Source organism: Corvus brachyrhynchos, unplaced genomic scaffold (genome assembly GCF_000691975.1).
Source record: "Corvus brachyrhynchos isolate BGI_N302 unplaced genomic scaffold, ASM69197v1 scaffold116, whole genome shotgun sequence".
NCBI lineage: Eukaryota > Metazoa > Chordata > Aves > Passeriformes > Corvidae > Corvus > Corvus brachyrhynchos.
Genome location: NW_008240221.1, coordinates 12,483,172 through 12,503,743, shown reverse-complemented (window position 1 = coordinate 12,503,743; position 20,572 = coordinate 12,483,172). Strand labels below are relative to the sequence as shown.

The 20,572-nt window shown below is 44.1% G+C and overlaps 1 protein-coding gene across 2 annotated transcripts in view; it reads right to left on the bottom strand.

Moving 5' to 3' along the window:
- LOC103622804 (kelch-like protein 29) overlaps positions 1-20,572 on the bottom strand; it is a 71,313-nt gene that overhangs the window by 33,966 nt on the left and 16,775 nt on the right. For both annotated transcript variants that reach the window (XM_008641808.2, XM_017745037.1), the window contains exons 3-4: positions 15,146-15,405; positions 2,408-2,606 (exon numbers count right to left, since the gene is read on the bottom strand). In XM_008641808.2, the coding sequence (XP_008640030.1) occupies positions 2,408-2,606; positions 15,146-15,405 (459 nt within the window). The remainder of the gene's footprint in view (positions 1-2,407; positions 2,607-15,145; positions 15,406-20,572) is intronic.

Here is a 20,572-nt window from a genome sequence, read left to right as displayed (position 1 = left end):
ACAGAAATAAAAAGGCAGTTCCATGTAAAGATGTCCATTCATTTCAACAGTCTTTGAGTGAGACTTGCAGGTAGCAGATTTCTCTTCCATTGAAGAAAATGGGCATTTTGTCAAGGATTGTGATATCTTTGGAGCTTGGTCATTATCCAGGAAAAGCATGTTTGGACTGTAATCTAAAGAAAGTCTTCTCACATTAAAAGCTAATGGAGTCTGGAGAAAGTGAAGCTAGGGTTACGGATCTTCACCCCATTACTCTTTCTGCATGCACTCTATTAAAATTTTTTTTTTTTCTTTTCCCAGAGAAAGCAGATTTTGTAGACCTAGATAACATGTGCTCAAGTCATGGATCATGGTCTTCCTATACCAGGTGCTAGAAAACGTGACAGAGATGGCCCCTGCCTTAATAGTTATTAACTGAGCTTTATCTGTGCTTGAACAGCTCCCCCAAGCCCATAACATGCAAGGTGTCCAGCAAGCCAAACTCTCTGTTCATGCAGCAAAATTTTTGCAGTCCACATCTCTGAGATTTTATTCCCACTTCACAGCTGAGTCATATCTGACCTCTGTGTTACTCCAGACTCCTCTCCAGACTCATTCCCACAGAGATGGGTCACAGCGTAACCCTGGGATGTTTCCTGGCTCCATCCAGGAGTCAAGTGCTGGGGATGGTTTGGACATGGCATTTAGCTGAAGTGTTAAAAACCCTTCTGCAGCAATTGGAAGCCCCTGTGCAATGTGTTGCCAGGAGAAGTAGGCTCAGAAGCAGGACCAGGAGCCCACAGGCTGGAAGGAATCACCATTTCAGGAGCTGTCTCCTGGCTGGAGCCATTGCTGTGATGTGTCACAGTTCCCAGCCCAGAGACAGCCCAGAGACAAGTGTGCACAGGTGCGGGGCAGGAGCGAGACTGCCAGCAAGAGGGATTAGGAGCAGCAGCAGAGAGAAATGCGTCTGCAGAGTAATGGATTACCGTCATTCCTCATTAGCATTTTCAAAAAATAAATTTGTGTCATTCAAGCAAGGTTACTCTCTTAAAAGTTATTAAGATAAAGTGCTCTACGGTTTTAAATAAATATTTCTCAGTAAGAAGAGATCATTATTTTTGCGCCGTAGCAGAAAATCTAATCACCTGTGCAAGACATAACTTGATTATAATCAATGACCTCGAGAGGGCATGTGACACACAGCAGCGAGTCCACAAAGGGTGTTTAGAGATCCTTTGTGCCTCCATGAATGCTGTTGATATGCAAAATAACATGATTCTATATAATTAGACTCTGACCTAAAAAACTATAATCACCCTCTTTTACCCTGAGAGAATCACTTTTCCCTCATCAACAAGCTTCTGGAAATGGATCACATTACGTCTACAATTTTATATACATAAAATAAGCACTTCTCAAAAATCCCTTCAAACATCACGCCAGTAGTCATCTTCAATGAAAGACTTTTTAGGGTAGATTGTTATTGAAAGTCCTCTACACTTCGTCCTTCTGAAAGGTGCCTTGATGAGGCAGTCTCCTGAAGCTGCAAATGCCGTGGTTTGATATGCCATCTCCGTGCCACATTAGCATCAGTGGCAGTGACAGAAAGTTTTGTCTGGCTTTCTGTTGTACTTATGGGAGGCAGAAGTACAGGCAGCATGTTAAAACAATTCACCTGCTTCATCAGACTCCTTCTTGGATGCAGTTTTCCTACATGGCATTTGCACTCTCTGTTCAGCGGATATTTAGGATATTTCTCACATCACCACAATATGGGCTTGGCTGGCAAGGTGGGCACTTGGGGTTTTTCCACGCATTTTTCCAAAAAGGAAAAATGGGTGTGAAACTTCTTAAAAAGACTCAGTTCTTCACAGCTGCTGGGTTTTTAAAAGGGAATATGTTATGTGTGATCCATTTGTTCTGGAGGCATTAAACGGCCTGAGCTGGTACTCATCAGTATAAAAATACTACATTTACACCAGCCTCACCATATAAAAATATTATATTTACAAAGGGCTGTGGAAGTGAAGGTGTTTGATGAATATTAGACAGATCCTCCCAACAAGAGGCTCAGTGGCAAACAATTAATTATTCACCTATTTCTGCAGCTAGAGAAACTGAGGCAAAGAGGGTGAGGGACTCACTTTCAGGACAAGAGAGGAATGTTACAGTCTGACAAAGATAACCATTCCTAAAATTTAGGCTCTTTTAAAATCCCATTTCAGGAGCATGTATCAGAACATCCATGTCCACCCATGGGGAGAGGCTCCTAAATGCTTAAGGAAAGTAACAATAGAAAATTGAAATATCACCAGGTTCTGGGAAGGAGCCAAGAGAAGGAGCCAAGGTCTGTGCCCTATCCCAGGGCACGTCCAGGGAATGTGGAACCAGGGGGCTGGTGTTGCTGAAGGACTTTTTGCTTTACCTGCAGAGAGCCTGGGCCGGGTCCTCGGTGTCTGCATCTCCTGGCGGGCGTGGGGCAGCATGTGATAACGTTTGGCTTCGTTCACCAGATCCCGGCAAGCCTCCGAAGACTTTATCAACTCCTCATTGTCAACAACATTCAGCAGATAGCTGGGATGGATGAAGGGGAGCCTCACCACTGCCAGCAGCTCCGCAGCATACTGTGAGGGGGGAGAAATAGTAACACATGCAGCCTTCAAGTCAGAGTTCAGCCACTTGGCATCTCCATCTCCTTCCCTGTAAACCATCCTCTGTCATCCAGCCTGGAAAGACACTTGTCATGGATGCTGCATACAAGCCCTGCCTAGTGAATGGGTGGGACAGAGACAATGCAACTCTCAGAGCTCCCTAGCCCAGGCTGGGTTTGGTCCCAGAGACTGAAAATAATCTTTAAAAGGTGGCAGCTCCTGTTACACAGCACTGTATGGAGGAATTTTTTGGAAATAAAAGCTCATTCTGAAGTCAGGTTGAATGTAACACCTTGTGCAGTGGAGATATGGAGTAAGCATTTGAGTTATCTGAATAAACTTTGAAATGTGAGTGTGGTTGTTGTACTGTAATAAAACCTCCAAACAAGTCTTTTCTGGCATTATAAATGTGAAACAAAAGTAAGTAAATAGGGTAGATTTCAACAGCTGTGGTAAAGCCTGAATGATGTCAACCAATTGCTAAATATCTTTCAATTAGCAGAGTTTATTTGTTGGTGAAGAAATCATGTAGCTCTAGCTTTTAGGGAAGTCTGACTCCAGAGGGAGCTATAGAAATACTGACTAAGTTTTCATCTTCTAAAACAAATACATTAAACCTCAGAGGGTAAAGGACACCTGAGCAAATGAAGCTGTCTGTCACCAAACACGGCTTAAAGGAGAACAAAACCCCAAGATAGAAAACTGCAATCGAAAAAGCAGGAGTCCATCCCCAGATTATTCTTTTTATATGTAGTTGGGGATATCACAACAGTGCACGAGAATACAGTGAAAAGCAGAGCAATGGGAAAACACAGAACTCCATAGGCAAGGCACACAAACAGGATGCAAACTAAGGGTGAGCAGCAAGAAAAGATAATCATCTGTTGCAATAAATGTTCATACAGCGGCAGCATCCAAAGATCCCAACTGGGATTGAGGCCAGGATGCAAATAAATATTCCTGAGGTCCGTGCTGGTCCCAAGAAACACTGGGACACTGCCTCTGGTCTTCCAGAAGCCACTTGGCTCTTATTTTCTTTTTCAGCAGTGTGCCTGTCCCTGCAGTGCGTGAGAGCCAAGTCACAGCAGGAACAGGAGCAGGGATGGAAATGGAGCAGGGGCATAGTGAGATGGGAGTGCAGGATATGGCCTGAACTGGGTAATGGGCTGGCCAAGCAGGTGGAGGATGCAGCACCTGTGAGCACTTCCAGGGCTTCCCCCTTCCCCACCCAAACCAAAGAAGCAGGCTTAATTTAGAAGGAAAACAGAGCATGTTTCCTCCAAATTCACACTGCTCCCCTACTGGAGAGCCACATCAGCCTGCTGTGAGCTCTGTCAAAGCAAAAATGCAACAACCTGTGGGGAGCTGAGTCCCACACATGCCTGCAAATCTGGAGCCCCAAGGAGCTGAAGGGTCTCAGGCTGACTCCCAGTCCCCTGCTTATCAGCCCTCCTCAACACTGGAGCTGGCAATTCTAGGTACAGCCTGAAGAACTGAAGCCTGGCCACCCTGCAATTGTTTGGGGATAAAAAAGTTGTTTGGTGATGGAAAAGGGATGCAAAAAGTGACAGTGCTTCTCTTCTGGGAAAAAACACCCCTGTGAGCAGTAAGTTCCTGACTCCTCACTACTACCTCTAGTGTGGCACAGGGCCAAGTAGGGCTTCAGATCACTTCATCAACCTCAAAACATAAAAAAAGACACGCCTCCCTTGCTGAAATCCATTTCTGAGGTGCCTTCTAGGAGGCACAACGGCTGCTCCTTCCCTGGAGCCACAAACGTCAGGCACTTGGCTGCAGATATCTTAATGTCATTACCTTATAAGAGAGGAAGCAGTGGACATATGGCAGTGGGTGGCAAAGCTCTGACTTCAGGAAGTGCTTTTTTTAAGAAGGTTGGAGGCGTTTAACCTTACAAGGGAGCCAAGACGAAACGTGGCATCGGGACAGGGGAATAACGCGGAGAGAGGGTATGCTGGGGATGAGCGAGACAATCCCACAGGGCAGGTTAATTCCCACTACAGGCTGCTCAGGAAGTAGTACGAGTCTCTGAAGGGCAGTTTAAATAAAGTTGGAAAATATATGGAGTGTACAGAGGAGCCAGCACCTTCCCTTGGTGCGGTAGGACAAGCCAGAGCTGCCCCTGACACTCCTGAGGCTGGTCTGCACTGGAAGCAGCCACCACACAAAGCAGTGCCAAACACCAGCACAAACAGGTGTGCCACTACATGGGGACATGGGGTTCCACAGGCCCCACCATGTCCCAAAGCTACCTGTGAATTAGCATTGGGAGAACGGCTCCTTTCTGTCAGGAATGGGACAATTCCCATGGGCCCAGTAGAGTTACCGCCTCCATTTCCCACCTTTCCCTGAATAAATGGGGCAGCACTGCTCCCTGAGCACAGTGAGCTCTCCCTCTCGCTCACCCACCTTGCTTTAATTAGATAAGTGAGAAAACGTGATTCTCTTTCTCTCCTGGATTACCCCCCTCCTTTCTCTCCTCTTTTGTCTGAGCTCGTGGCTTATTTTGAAGGGGAATAATAATTAGAACATGTTGCTCCCTTTCATCAGCTTGAAAGTTGATGTCACATATCAAAACTGATGTCACTTTTCACTCTTATTCTTCCCTTCGCTCAAACAGCTACAGAAAGCTGGCTCTGTGTGTGTGTGTGTGTGTGTGCATGACCACACACAGTCACGACTCGGGCTTGGTGCTGAGAGCATTAAGGGTACATAGAATTGCAGTGTTTTTCATCAAGGGATTTGAGGAGTATGAACCATGGCAGCATCTCCACAAGACAGGAGAAGCTTTTATAAAGCAACCTCTTTTCTCACCAGCTCTTTTAAGCACTATAGTCAAGGGTGAATTTCATTTAGCCTCACTGATTTAAGAATATTCAAGTGATTTAGGCAATCAGCAGCCTTTTTCTTTTGGATTCTCCCTTATGAAGACTTCCCAGCTCTGTTAGCTATGATTGTACTAAATATCCTGTTACTATTATCCTTTTCATTTAAGACTGCAATAAGCACCACAAAGCATTTCAACCTCCTTACCATCTGTTATTTGCTCTCCATTCTCTCTTGTCTTTCCGTTGTGCCTTACACAGCTATGAAACATCTCCGTCACCTACTGATGTTACCAGTTATCACTAAAGCAGCAGAATACATGCACAGGGCACACTGCCAAACTCATCCACCTTGGGTGCCTGGAGCTGTGCTTTGTGCCTGTAACCCTGGGGACGTTTTCTTCTCCCTGCTTGGCTGCAGGCGCTGGCTGGACAAGTAGAAATATTTCTCAGGTCTTTGTTGGGAATCACTTATGACTACTCTACAGCCTGCATCACATGCCAGAGTGAAGGAGAGAATATTACTACCCCTTCTGGGCTTAAAATTAGGAATTACCAACTCATAAACATGGGAGACCACGTCTCAGCTCCTTGAGAATGGACACCATTATGCAAAAATCAAAATATTTATTGTTTAAAATGCTAGGAAGTTTCTGAACACCATCAGGACTGTTTTTTCAGGTGATGCGAACCGCAGCACAGCTCCTGTTGGATGAAGGGAGCTGCTCAGGTTTTGCACCAGCAGAAGACCTCATCCATAAACTCCTTGCTGTGTGTGGTGATGCTGCCAGATACCCTGTGCATGGCCATGGTGACTCTGCAGGAGCCAGGGCACTGCTGCCACATGAGCAAAGTCTTTTTGGACAGTCACTGGGGACTGTAGAGCAGAGATTTTTGAGAGATGCTATCTGCCCTGCTTCAAGGCACATATTTCAGTGATTTTTCACTGATTTCAGTGGCTGAACAGAAAGTAGGATCTTCCACCAGCCTGCAATCACAAGTGTGTTTCATATAAAACAGGGAGTGAAAAATCTTAAGAGATCTTATCTTTCTCTAATTACCTAAACATTTCTGGGGAGAGATTCAGCTCTAGATTCAGACACCTAAATGGGTTCATACAAGCCAAATATTTACTTGTCAGCCAGACATGTGTAAACTCATGTTATAATTAAGAGAGATTTAGTCAACACACTTAAAAGTCCCCAGAGCAAGGTAGCTGAGAGGATGCATTGAGCACCAGGGGAAGCAGAGAATATCAATGTCCCCTTCTGGGCCACAGCTGTGAGCCATCAGCTCCTGGGAAATGGAGTGTGTTCCCCAGACCATGCCTCAGACCATGGCACACTAAGAAGTCTACAACCACATGTCAATCCAAATTGGAGGGTGATTAATTCTACCCTCTGGCGGGAATTTTTGTGTCCATTTGTCCTCGGTGCTGTGCTCAGAAGGTTGTGATCATGCTGTGAGGAAGCCTAAGTGTTACCATTGGGTCAGTGTTGACTCAGAGGAATATGTGATCAACATGACCAACTGTACCTTGAAGTTGACCCTCTCAGGCCTTTCCCTAATAATCTGTTCACACACAAGTTACTCCCATCTCATTAGGCAGGCCAGTGCTTTAGCAAATGAGACTACAAAAGCCTCTAATGCTTTTTTTATTCCTGACTGGTAGTTTGAGTGAGAACATTTACTTTGCTAAACTTTTTTATGACATTTCTTCTCCTACTGATTACATCAGTATTATGAATGCTTGCTTGCAAGTGGGCTTTGTTCTGGCATCTTCACAGTCTAAGTTACAAATCCCACTTCACTATCACATTAAAAATAATCTTTTTATTCTCAAATCTCTAATCCAGTAAAATCCTCACAAGTATTCTCCAAAAGGACTCTCATAGTACTCCTGCAAGGACTTGGGCCACGACAATATATAGTTAGGTTTTAAAGGAAGTATGTCTACTGCTACAGAGTCATATTTCCTGCTCCTTAAATGCTCCACTGGAAAGCTCTCAAGATTTTTAACATTTTTGAAGTAATGCCCAAAGAGGTCAAAATAATGTTTCCCTTATGCCTTATAATTCATCTGTCTCTCTAGTTTACTGTTCTCCCTACAAAGGGCCCTTTGTACTTTCTGCCTAAAGAAACAGGCTTCAGCTAGAAATATAAATATAGAAGGTAGATTACCCACATTACGATAGGGTTTTGCTCCAATAAACTGCTGTTTCAGCCCTTTATGCACAATTACAATAGTTTTCAAAACATTATGAAGTAGGAATATATTTAATTCATCTGAGAGCCTTGAAGGAGATTTATGTTGTCTCATAGGAACCCTGGGTTCAGACTTGCCTCATGGCGTGCACTGTCCCAGTGTGACAGCAAGGACCTCCTTGGATGGAGGAAGCCATCGGGGCAGATCTGAAGCAGAACCAGTTCCCCACTGCATTAGACTCCTTTAAATGAGAACAGGACATGCTAATTAACAAACACCTGGCTGTGGCCAGGTAACAAACTGCCCAGTGACCTGTGCTGATGGTGATGACTGGAGATGTGGCGTGCTGGCCATGCATACTGGCATGCTGGAGAGGAGACATGAGCGGTCCCTCCTGATCACCATCTCCAGCCCAAACCAGGCTTACCCCACAGATTATCCAACCTGATATTCAAATTATTGCCAGCTCTGAGTCTCCAAATGCAGGCCCAACAGGGAACTGGCTGGTTTGGGGAACACTGATTTGCCGTTCTCAGAAATAAGCTTTTTTTTGGCTAGATTTTCCCAGTGCTGCCCTTCTACTTGGTAATGAGGAGACTTGCTTTGATATATCTAACCCCTGGGTATTACAAAGACACACTGTGTTTCCAGTAAACTCCTGTACATTCCTACACCCAAGGTCATATCCAAGCCCAACTAAGCTTTCTGCTGCATTTGGAGTACTTACTAATCACCCACATTGACTTCTTGGAATTGTAATGCTGCCTTCAGATTAAACCCAAAGGCTTGGTAGCATGTCAGCCGACAGCCTCCTAATATCATGAGATAAACATGTGGCAGAAAATCTGGTTTGCAGGCACTGTGTTCATCTGGTGGCTCAGTGGCAGGATGCCACATGCATAAATCTCATGCCCAGCAAGAAGGAAAGAGCAGCCCCTCTGTCTTCCTGCAATCAGGTTTCAACGTGACATCTTTATGGCAGCACAGCTGACTAAACACTGTAATGTCACCAGTGAGCGGCTGTCCTGTTCTCCGAGCTGTTTGCAAAGCAGCTCTTGGGTCGGTATTTCCAGCAGGAATATGAAGAAAGGCTTTTAAATGCACAGGATGATAAATCATTGATCCATCATACCTGCAATTTGCCTGATACTAAGGATTAAAAAAAGCCCCACTCCTACCATGCATTCTCTGGCTTGCTGACTAACTGCTATGAAATAATCCCTCAAAATTCCCCCACAGGGTATCAGCAGTAAGTGGTGTTTCTTTTGCTTATGGGCACTCACCTATTCAAACATAGCAAACAGATGCACCCCAAAAGCACACTGCCAACAACAACACAGCTGCAGCTTCTCAGGTGCTTCACAGAACCACTCATACCTCCGCCCCTACAACACACAGGCACGTGAATCCATGTGCCATAACTCTCCAAAAGGCTTCTTGACTATAATATAAAATAATTTTGTTTCTGGAGTTTGGTCCTGAATTCTGGGGCCACATGCAGCACAAGGCAAGGGAGCACTTGTGAGGAGCTGCTTGTGGATGTGGGTCTTTGTAAGGCCGTTGCTTCAGCAACAGCGAAGAAAGATTTTGTAAAAAACTGAAAAATGTGTTGGAAAAGCCACAAATGAAGAGACTGAGCAGACTGAGAGACAAGGGAGCTCCTCAAACCAATTAAAACTTCAGAGAAATAATTCTGTAGATTTTCTGTCAAGGGTATCCCTTTAAAAAAACGTAAAAGTTTAGTAGAGAGGGATTTTCAGGAACTGCTAATGCCACCTGCATCCTCTTTTTTATTTAATGCAGTTTCTTCCTAAGGGCATGTTCCTGCACTGATTCCATCCCTGCTGCTGCCTTTTCTTCTCCCTCTGTAAGCCTGTATGGGAGCTGAGTGTCTGCAAAAGCTTCATTCAAATTGGAGCTCTTTGAGCAGCCCATCCCCGGGAAATCACAGGGGTTACCGCTCATCCCTTGCGTTTTTCACTTTCAGAGAAATTGAAGCTTCTTGTACTTTCATTATGGCATCTTTCTGCATTTGTCTGCTCTTCCCACAAATGGATTTCCAAGCACCAGGGTAGTGTGGGCTTTTCAAAGAAGCCTAATTGAACTGTTATAGAGTGGTATAGAGCCTAATTCACTTAGGCTCCCTTGGAAGCATCCTTTTTCATATTTATTCCAACACTCTTTTCTGAAACTTAATGCCCTTGAGTATATTGATTGATCAATTAATTTCTTGTTATGATGAACTAAGTAATTTGTACATGCTGGTATTGGGTATCAGCTTCTATCATTACCTCCTTGTCATCACAGAGCAGAGTTGGAATTGTCATTGTTACCTGTCAGATTCTCCATTTTCCTGAAGCAAACTGCTCTTCTGCATGGAGGCTCTTTAAAATGTGCCTGAGAAATAAGGGATCTTCCATCTGCTCTCTCACAGTCACCAACCCTTTCTCCTCTGTAGCATCTTGCCTTTGAACTGCCACTCTCTGTCACTGCCAAAATATAGCTCATGGGCATTTGTAGCTTTTTTGACATAAATCCTCTTCTCCTTCTCTCCATCACTTTCCTTACCCTCACTGACAGATACAGGGCTTACAGGTGGGCTTTGTGCTTGCTTAGTGTTAGACTAATTTGCTGATTGTTAGACTAATTTGCCAAGTCTCAAATTCATCCCAGTGGTCCTTACTGTTGTTATTCCCATGCATCCTTCCAGGCAACTCCCCTCCTTGGGGCTTCAAACACTTGTAGACATTTATCCCTCTTTAGCTGTCATTAGGCCAAGTCATGCATATTCACATCTTTTAATCTTTTTTTTCTCACATCAGTTCCTTCAGTCTTTTAATCATTTGTGTTGCTCTTCTCTAAATTACCTCAAATTTGTCTACGCATCTCTGGTTCTCAGACACCATGAAGATGCTGTTTAGATAAATCTGCCTCTGAGGACACAAGTTCATAAAAAGCTTGTTAATGTCTTTATGGTGGAGACATTTTGTATTGCTGCTGGACACCATGATTTTAAAGGTTTGGAAAAAGGGCACATGATTATATTGTTGCAGAGTGCAACAAAAGGCGGCTGTCATTCAGCTGAGCCTCTTCATTCATCACTGCAGTATCTGCCCCTCTTCTGGCACTTCTCTCGGCAACTTGTTGAAATGTTTGCTCTCTCCTCATGTCTTGTCCCTCCTCAGGGTGAGAGGGAATCTTCATACAACAGGGACTCTTGTTTTCCCAGGTTTTCTGTCATTAATAAACATGGTAGTAGGTTTTTTTTATATCAGAGAAAACAGATATAGTTTTGGACTTGGAAGAGAAAGTGGGAATGTTTCCAATGAGCTTTGGTATGTCTATGCTTTGGGCAGGTAGCAAATTGCTACACATCCAGCAACTTGCCATCCTTCCCATCCCATGTGGACACTGGCATGACTGCAGCTCTGAGCAGCTTTAGCAGCTGTCAGTATCTGTGGACAGTACGGCTCGTTATCCACTGGATCTTCCCAACAGCCCTCATGGGAGGCATCACTTCCCTCCAGCTTATAGTGTAAGAAATGGGGGCAAAAAGGTGAAACAACCTGCCCAAGGCCATGTAGAGAGCTGGGGGATGTGCTCAGGTGAAGACTGCATGGGGCCTGGCAGAAATCTTTCCTTGTTTGGGCAGCTGAGACTGCTGGTTTCAGACAGCAAAGCCTCCATTATACAATATATTTTTTGCATGAGTTTGCTGGAGTTGTAATGAGCTTATCAAGGGGATAACTGTTAGGATAAACCCTACAATCTCGTCCATCAGTCATGAAGAGAAATAAATAGGAAAAAAAGAGTAGATTCAGCCTTCCCAGATGTGTCAGTCAGATGAAGGCTCTGCACTCAGTGACAGCAATCCGAAGGACTCCTACAACCGGTGCTCTGTGTCCAGGGGCACGCGAAATTACCTGCTAGTCCTGACCTCACCTCACAGGCTGCTTCTTCTGGTCAGACCAGTTTTAAACTACACTACCAGCAGCACTAAACCAGCTTCATAAACGTTACCCTATGAGCTGAGCACTGCTCCAATGCACTAGGGGGATACAATTATTTACCAAATCCTGGTTTAACATGTCACTCTCCGAACTGCCTCTTTGTCTTATGCAGATGATCAGCAACCCTTAAAGCACTGCTGTTCTCTCTTTGTAACAAGGCTCAGGTGCTGTCTTTTGTAATGCCACAGAGCACTTTTATGAGCACTGCTCATATGAGCACAATGTGCACAATTAAACATCAGCCAGAGTGCAGCTTTTCAACTTGCCTTCCAAGAAAATCCTGCTTCCTTCCCTGTCACTGCCCTCCAGCCTGGTGGGGAAAGAATTAACAAAAGCAGAAACAGTCAGACACCCGAAGAAAAGCTTTTAGAAAGGCAGAGAAGAGCAGGTAGACAGCAAACAACACCCTTCCAGGGGAACAGGAGGATCTGTTGAAAATCTCCTTCCCAGAAGCTTTCAGCAGGGGATTGGGCAGGAGGGGAGGCAGTGAGGGGTAAGTTGCTGTAAGAGCACGGCATGAGGCTGCAGTAGGGGAACACAAGGGGTGAGATTTACTGTCCTCAGGCACTGCAGAATGACACAAAGCCATTACAGCACAAGGAGTTCTGGAGAGCTGCAGCTGCCCTGGGGGCAGAGGGTGCTGATTCAGAGAGAAACTCCTCTTTGGGGATGTCTCTGCTGAGAGAGCCCCTGCCAGGCTTTGCCAGCGAAGACGGACATGAAGGTGAGATGAAGAGCACAGACCTTTCCCTGTTTGTGCCAGACCTCCACCTTTGGGAGAATCACCAATGCAGGACTTGGAAGAAGCTGCCAAAGAGGCATTTTAGTCACCTGCCATTGGAGCTATTGAAAATAATAACATGACAGTAGAGCCTGAACTGTCAAGGTAAAAGGAGATGGGGAGACCATGAACAAAGTGGGGGCTCTGGAAATCCATGCCCTGAAGGATTTAACTGCCAGCACTGCCTCTGGGAGAGAGAAATAAAACCAGACCGGGTCACCTGAGGAGTGCAGTAGAGCTGGAGTGATGGGACTGCTGCAATTCACGGCATCCATCAACTCTCCCAAGAGACCCCAACAGTCCTGGTGTCCTCCACCCCAAAGAGTCTAAAGGCAGCTCACAGAACCTATCTCCAAACTCTGAATAAAATAAAAATATCCATGCACAGCTCCTGCAGGAAGGTTCATCCTGTGTTCAGTGTTGCCACAGCTGCCCAGTTCTCCAAAGCTCTGAGCAGCCTATGCATCTCACAGGAGCTTGGGCAGCTCTTGGCATGGTGGGCCGTGCTGCACACCATACACAAATTCTTACTCATCATCATCTTCATTAGAAATAAGATTATTTAGGTCTATCTTCCTTCCTATCCACCATGGAAGCTACTTGTTCCCAGGCTCTGAAAATGTAGACTCATTATGGTAAAGATGGTACTTTTCATTGCAAGTGTGAGCTCCTACTTTTAAAAAATAAGTACCTATTTAACTGAGAGCTTTATAATAGATCAAGCAGTGCACAGAGTACTAAGAAAAGTGAGAGCCACTATTTAAATAAACTAGCTTAGTGGTAGAATTGGGCAGGAAAATAGTTTCTTCTTGCTATCTTTAATAGTAACTTATTCAAAACCCTTATCTCTGGATAAACACAAATTAAAAATTAAAAGCTCCTGTAAAGTAATGCATGAAACCAAAGCACCACAGAGAAATCTGGAGAAGCAAATAAAACTGCCATCATAAACTACAAAAGCACTGCAGAACCAGGACAGAGGGGAAGGAAACTTGGGAATAAAAAAACCCAGAAAAGCACCTCAACTGCAACATGGAAGGAAGAGAGGTGGGGATGGTGGTGGTGGCAGCAAGAAAGACCACCACTTAAAAAAAAAAAATTCCCAGCATTGCCTCAGCAGCATGCAGAAGGAAATATTTAAAATCTGTTTTGAGACCGTCTGGTGAGTGACACCTTCTGCTGGCACCAGGCAAGCAGGCTCCTGGCACAGGGTTCCTGAACTCCAGCCCCTGGGAATAGTTCCCGAGGTGGTGCTAAGTTCAGAGTGGCACAGAGACATCAAATTTCAAGCACTCAGGGAAAGACTCAGTGAAACTGTGTTTTTCAAGGCCAGTGAGAGCCAAAAAGGGGTGCACTTCAGTAAATCCATGATACTGCGTGAATGTTTTAGGCAATAATAACACTGGGCAATGCCAGGTGGCACTGCTGGCACATGGAGGAGGTGGTCAGAACGCGGGGTGGTCCCCAGGCTTGTCCTGCTGAGCCACATCTCCTGGGCACACAGGGCAGGAGCAAGGCCTTGGGGACTGCAGGGTCTGGCAGGGACCAGGGGCTCAACTGGTGGAGCAGCACAGGCAGCAAGGCTTGGCCTGGCATGCAGTACCCCACTCTCTTTAATGCCCTTATCCAGCAGCCTGGGGAGAGCAGGAATTCCTATTTCTCCTACTTTGGAGGCAAGGTGTGGATGTGTAGCTGCTCTGGATCATATCCAATGATGCATTTAACACCCCACTGCATGTTTAGGTGCTTGAATTTACATTTCAGTCAAGAAGGTACAGACTGTCATGATGTGGGATGGCATCAGCAACGTTGCCAAGTGTCTCCCTGAGATCCAGTCTGGTCCATAAGCAACTGTCCACCTTAAAACAGCCCAAACTGTGACTGGTGGTCAACAGAAACAACTGGCCTCCAAAGAAGGGGACAGAGGAAAACAACTTTCTCCTTATGGGATCTGTGCAGAGAACTGGCCTCCAAATGGAGAGGTTTGGGGTTCAGACCACAGAGTTGACTCAAGGCAAGTAGCAGGTTTTTAGGTATCACCAGGGATGACTTCTGGTCCCAAGGACAATCAGCAGCCTCCAAACAGTCATTGCTTCCAGCTTATCTGGAGACAGTGCCAGGCAAAGTTACAGACTCAGTTTCTTTAGGCAAGAGCAGACTGCATAGCTCATACGGTTGAGGAAAGGCTAACTTGAATAAATATATAAAACCCAAGGCATTATCTAAGCAGCCAATAAAGATACAGAATCTTTATTTTATGAACTGGAGTTATATCATTCAGTATGTGGCATCAAAAGAAATACACATTTTCTGACAGATTTTTTATTTCCTGCTATTACTAAAATGCATCCCCTTAAAGCAGCATCTCACACAACTGTAATTCTTCCCAATTTATCTCTGACGGAGCCTGCAGTCAACAACTGGAGACCCCAGCTTTGTACTGTGCATGTCACAAATGAGATTTTCATTCTAAATGATCAGATACAGGGATCAGATTTTGAAATTACATACATTTTGTGCATAGCCTGCATTCCTTTTGTCTTTTTTTTATCTGAACTGCCCATCGCATCTCCCACACACCCGTATGTTTAAAATTGCATGGAGATGGTTTCTATTCTAAAAGAGGCATTCATGGAAAGGGAGCAGAGTGAGGCTGCTGAGATTATTTTTACCTGAGCTCTGATTGCGGCGTCCTTCTTAATCCACTTTATCACTGTTTCATACACTAGCTCCTCTGCTTTGGTGTTCAGGCTGTCATTGGACATGTAGGAAATGAAGTCATCTTTTGAGATATTAAGGATCTCTTCTTGGTTTGCCACCTCTGGGAAAATTTGCAGGGCATAAGCTTTGGCCATGTTGTATAGTTCAGTGCACTGCATGGCTTCAGCCATGGCTAATATTCCTAAGCAGTTGCTAGCAGTCAGCTGTTTTTCTAAAAAGGGAAAAAACCAAACAAAAAAAGGCAATTGAGAATTATTAAAAGCAAGATTCACATTTGTTCTGAGATTGTGAGAAAAATAAGTGTCACGGACAAACCTCCAACCCTAATTAATTTCAGGGAGTTAACTAGAAGCAGCACCCTGGGTTAATTTGGAATTGGGGTTTGAAGTACAAAAAATCAAAGTCTGTCCAACAAGTGAGTTGGGGATGGAGAGAGAAATGCACTCTCTGAGTCTGCTTTTTGTGTAAGCCTCCACAAAGCACTGGGGAAACCTACTGACATAACAGTATCTGGGGCTTCCCAAGGGATGGGAACCCAGCCAAGCGACTGCTGCTGTTCCTACCGCCTACAATGTTGCTTTAAGGAACAGCAAGGATGTAAACGCCAGTGCAGACACTTACGAGTAAATGCAAACAGCACTAAGGACATTTCTGAGAATGCTGCAGTCATTTTATGATAGTTTTTGCCCTGTTCAGCTACTAAGCTACTTCAAGAAAAAAAAAAAGAAAAAAAAAAAAAATCCTCCTCCCTCTTATTTTTTCAAAGGAACTTTGTTGCTGCTGAATGTGATGACATCCCTTATGCAAAACACAGATTATACTAACGCCTTCTGTTAAACGTTGTGTAGTGGGTTTCAAAGAAAATCATGCACAGAGGAGACAGCATTATCTCCTTCCCAGCAAACAGAAGCAGCAGCACAGTGTGTAGCTGTGTGTTAGAAGTGTGCTGCACCATACATTTGACTGTACTTCTTTCCTTTCCAGCTATTTTGAAGAAAAGCCCACCAATTTTAGACATTTATAAGAGGAACTCTCAGATTCTTCGCAGCTTTTGTTAAACAAGCTACTACTAATAAGAAGAATATATTCTTTTAACATACAGGACTAAAAAAAAAATAATAATGAGAGACAGACTGCAATAGATCACAAAGGCATCAGTACCAGTGGCAGGCTCCTGTGCTGTCAGAGAAGTCTATCACATATGGCACTATGACAGAGCACTGGACAGGAATTTGCAATAGCCCCATATCTCTTCAAACAAAACCCTCATCAGATTGCTTCTGCTGGAAATGCTCAGGGATTCTTCCCTACGCCCAGCTTGTGCCTTCATCAGATTGAAAACCTGAACACAACCTATATGTGGCTTTTAATAAAATGGGATTATGAACCACCTTTTTCTTTTTTTTTTTTTCAAACCTGACATGAGATTAGGAGTTTTGTGGGTTTGTTTTGCTTTCTTCCTCTCCCAACTCTTCTTATTTTCTTTTACAGATTCAACAGTCTCAAAACTAGGTTATCTCATTTTGCATCGGTTGATTGTACTGACCCCAAGGAGCCCATTTCCTCAAGCTGACTGCAGCAGCGACACTGTTTGCTGTCAGTAGATTTTGTCACTCATAGACTGCCCACAGACAGGTTGTAAACTGATAGCTGTGAAGCCCAAAATTACCAAATTTTTTTCTTAAAAAAAAACAAAAACAAAAACAAAAACAAACCACCACAAGAAACCCCCAAAAGACCAAAAACCTCTTCCAGGTTCCTTGCTTCTATCTGCTGGCACAGTTTCATGGTGTACATACAGCTGGGAATAAAATAATCATCTAACAGAGCCCAAAACTCTCATCATCTCTTGGCAAACTCTCAAGTCAAAGGACAATCTGCCACTGTTCCACCTTATCCTCACAGGGTTAATAATGAAGGGAATAATCAATTTTGACTCATTAAGCAGCATATGATGGTAAAAACTTTCAAGAGTCTTTCTCTTCAGAGGACTGGGTTTGCCTCTATCAGGAGACATCCCCATACCATTTCCAGCTGAGCCTGTGGTGTGGGGCAGAAAAAACACTGCTCACAACTGATTTCTTCAGGTCTGGCCAGGTTTCTCTACCTCTAACAAAACTGCTAGACTGATGCAGCCTGGTACACTGGTCCAAGCAGGTCCATGTTGGGCCTTGGAGCTTTACTCCCTTCTCTTCCCTGAGAAACCCCTCCATGGCAAATTCCACTGATGTTCCTGTCTGGTTCAGGAATTATTGTGAGGCCCTCTGGAGAGGGGTCCCAGGGAGATGTGGGATGTGGGACTAGGGAATGTGCAGGAGGCTGGCGACACACTTCTCTTTACTTCACTTCTATGTGATGAGCATCACAGCAAGGTGGCACAGCAACATCTGTTTAAGATGAGGGCTGGCATGTGAACTAGAGGGATTCATTGCAGGTGAGCAAGACAGACCTTGGGACAACAGCTATAGGAGATATGGAAGATCTTTATCCTATGAACATGAAAACACCACCTCATGCCTCCATTTTTCATCTCTGACTCAAAATTTGGGGGCAAGACATATGTCTCTTGGCTTCAGCTGTCTGTGGTGCAACTCTGCATTCACATTAATATCCCTGCACACCAACAAACAAACAATTCCAAGTAGCAATCTGGTAATCTGGATTAATCTGGTAATATTTTGGATGACGACTTCAGGATGAGCAGAACCCTGCATTACCAATGCCTGTTACTCCTCACTGACTATAAAGGGAGCCTATATAACTACTTAGACATAGACTTCTGCTATATAACATAGCTCATCCCAAATGACTGCAGTCCAGGGGTACTTCTCAATGCTGGCATGAAAAACACAGCTAAGGACCAATTCTGTTCCATCTGTTCCTGAGCTGAGTTCCTTTGGACACTGGCATGTTTACAGTAATAGTTGTTTTGCCACAGTGACACTGGGCTTGTAAACAACACATTTTTGTGAAGTTTCACCTTGCCTCCATTCAGAACACAAGTGCTGACTGCTAAGCTATTCCCAATGCTCAAGGGCAGTTTTTAACAGACTCATGAGCGGACTTTAAGGATATCAGATGTAATCTTGTAGGTTCTCACTGGTTTGAGACAGTGCTGGATAGCATATTTGTTGCTATGTGTGTTACAATAATGCAATCAGCAGCTGGTACTTTCCACTGTGTTAGATGTGACTTTGGAACAGGATCCTGTGTAGCATCATCAGGAGACAATCAGCCAGGCAGACTGCTCCATCTGCACTTCTGGGAGTGGGGAGACTTGAGATAAAGCCAGAGATAAATGGTATGCAGGAAGGATTACTCAGAGAGATTGTGGTAACAGTATGGTGGAAGCTCAGTGGTGGTTGTACACTCCCTCTGTGTGCATTAAGCACTGTATTTTCACTTAGAGAGGCTTTCTAGATGATGAATTGGATATCACCAAAAATAGCACAAAACGTGTACTTCCTTGTGGTACTCTGTGTACATTCTGATGAGAAACTTACTCCTCAGGTATTCCTACTAGTGCCAAAATGCATGTGAAGATGGGAGATAGGTCGAAGACTTTTGGATGCATTCATTGTCTAATGAACTGTCCGAAAGATTTCCCTTCCCCTGTGAGAGTCTTCTTCCTTTCTCCTATCTCCAGGTATAGTTTAAGTTTATACATAGTTTATATGAAGTTTATATATTATAGTTTCTCCAGTGCTGGGCAGTGCAGTTCTCCAGCTGGCTCAAAATGCTCCACCTCGGATGAAAAAAGAATTGCCCATAATACTTTCTCTTGAATTCATAAGGACCATAAACGCCTCTTCTTTCCTCAGGTGCCTACTCATGCAGGTCTTATCACTGGTCCATTGTTCAGTTTTTCTCACTGCTGCCTCTAATGCTCTTTCCAAATTGATTTTGTGCTCTTTGCTCAGGAGACTAAGAAAATTCAGAGCTCCTGCTCTTTCCTATTCTGTTCCATGAAACTACCAGGTTCCACCAACTTCTTTAGGCTTAAGGATGAATACTTTATCAGCAGCAGGCTGAGTACAAGCTCAGAGTATTTTCCTCCTATGATGGGTGTCCGTGCACCATGGGCTGAAACCATGACACTGGTGGTGTGTGAAACCCAATTCAAGCCATGACTGTGATGATAGTGTAAAACAAATATGGAAAAAAAGAAGAAAAAAAGGCTCAAGTCTTCAGCCATATGGGTGGAGGAAATACCTATGATATCCTGACCAGTTTGCAAACATTTGCCCAGTTATCATATGGTGCCTGCATGAACCTGTGACCATCGTTGCATCAGTCAGCAGAAAACTGTTGCCATTTCTCATGGTCTAGACAAAAGCCGAGGAGACAGCATGCGGGGAAGAGAGAGAACATGGCTATAATTATCCCAGGAGAGCTGGTTAAGAAGTCTCCCATTGAAATGAAACTACTTTCCTGACACATTTTGCTACATCTTTTCACCAGAAAGTACAAGAAAATTTGGGGTGCCTCTGCCCAAGGCTGCTGAGAGGACCAGGATAGGGACACAAAAGCTGTTCATCAACCAGACAGGACCCTCCTGAATCTTCCTGGCTGAAAAAGGATGATCTGAACTTCATCTGAGATTGTGCTGTGCTATGCTGAACAGACTTAATAATTTGGGGCTTTTACTTTGAACTTCCCTTCTCTCCCTATTTTGACATGGCCACTGATGGCAAAGATTCACTGTTTATACTGGTGAACCCTCCAGAAACGCTGCAGGAAAAAAACCCCTGATTTTTACCGTATTTTTGCTTTGAGTAGAGCAGAGGTAGCTGAGGTGAAAAATAAAAACACAGCCACAGAGAAGACAAAATGCTTTTCCTTAAACTTTTCAGATGGCAAATGCTCTGCTGTCTCTGTAACGTAATCGAGTCACAGTTATAAATAAAAATAAGCAATTACACTCCGTGAATTCTCCAAATGAGAATACAAAGTTCCAGTGACTCTCCATATATCACTGAACTTATAACCAACTCTACTATTTCATATCATAACATGGTTCACTGAATTAAAATATTAACTATCAGAAAAGAGAACTCTCACACTGATACAATGAAATAAGTGTATTTTGGTTTTGTGGCTGAATCTTCAGTGATAGCACAACTTAAACACATCCTGTGTTTCTGGAGAGGCTGCAAGTTCTAATCACTGTAAAAAGGTAGTGAAGGGAAGCTGGGAGCAAGCAATGCCAGAGCCAAAGCCTCATTCAAATCGCACAGTTTACATGGTAGGATTGCAAAGCATAAATTTCACATCACCAGTACCCACCCATTTGAGAACAGACTTTGAAATAAGGGGCATATAAAAAGTTGGAAAGAATACAATGCCAGAGATTCTTTACTGATGCCTGCATTGTACCA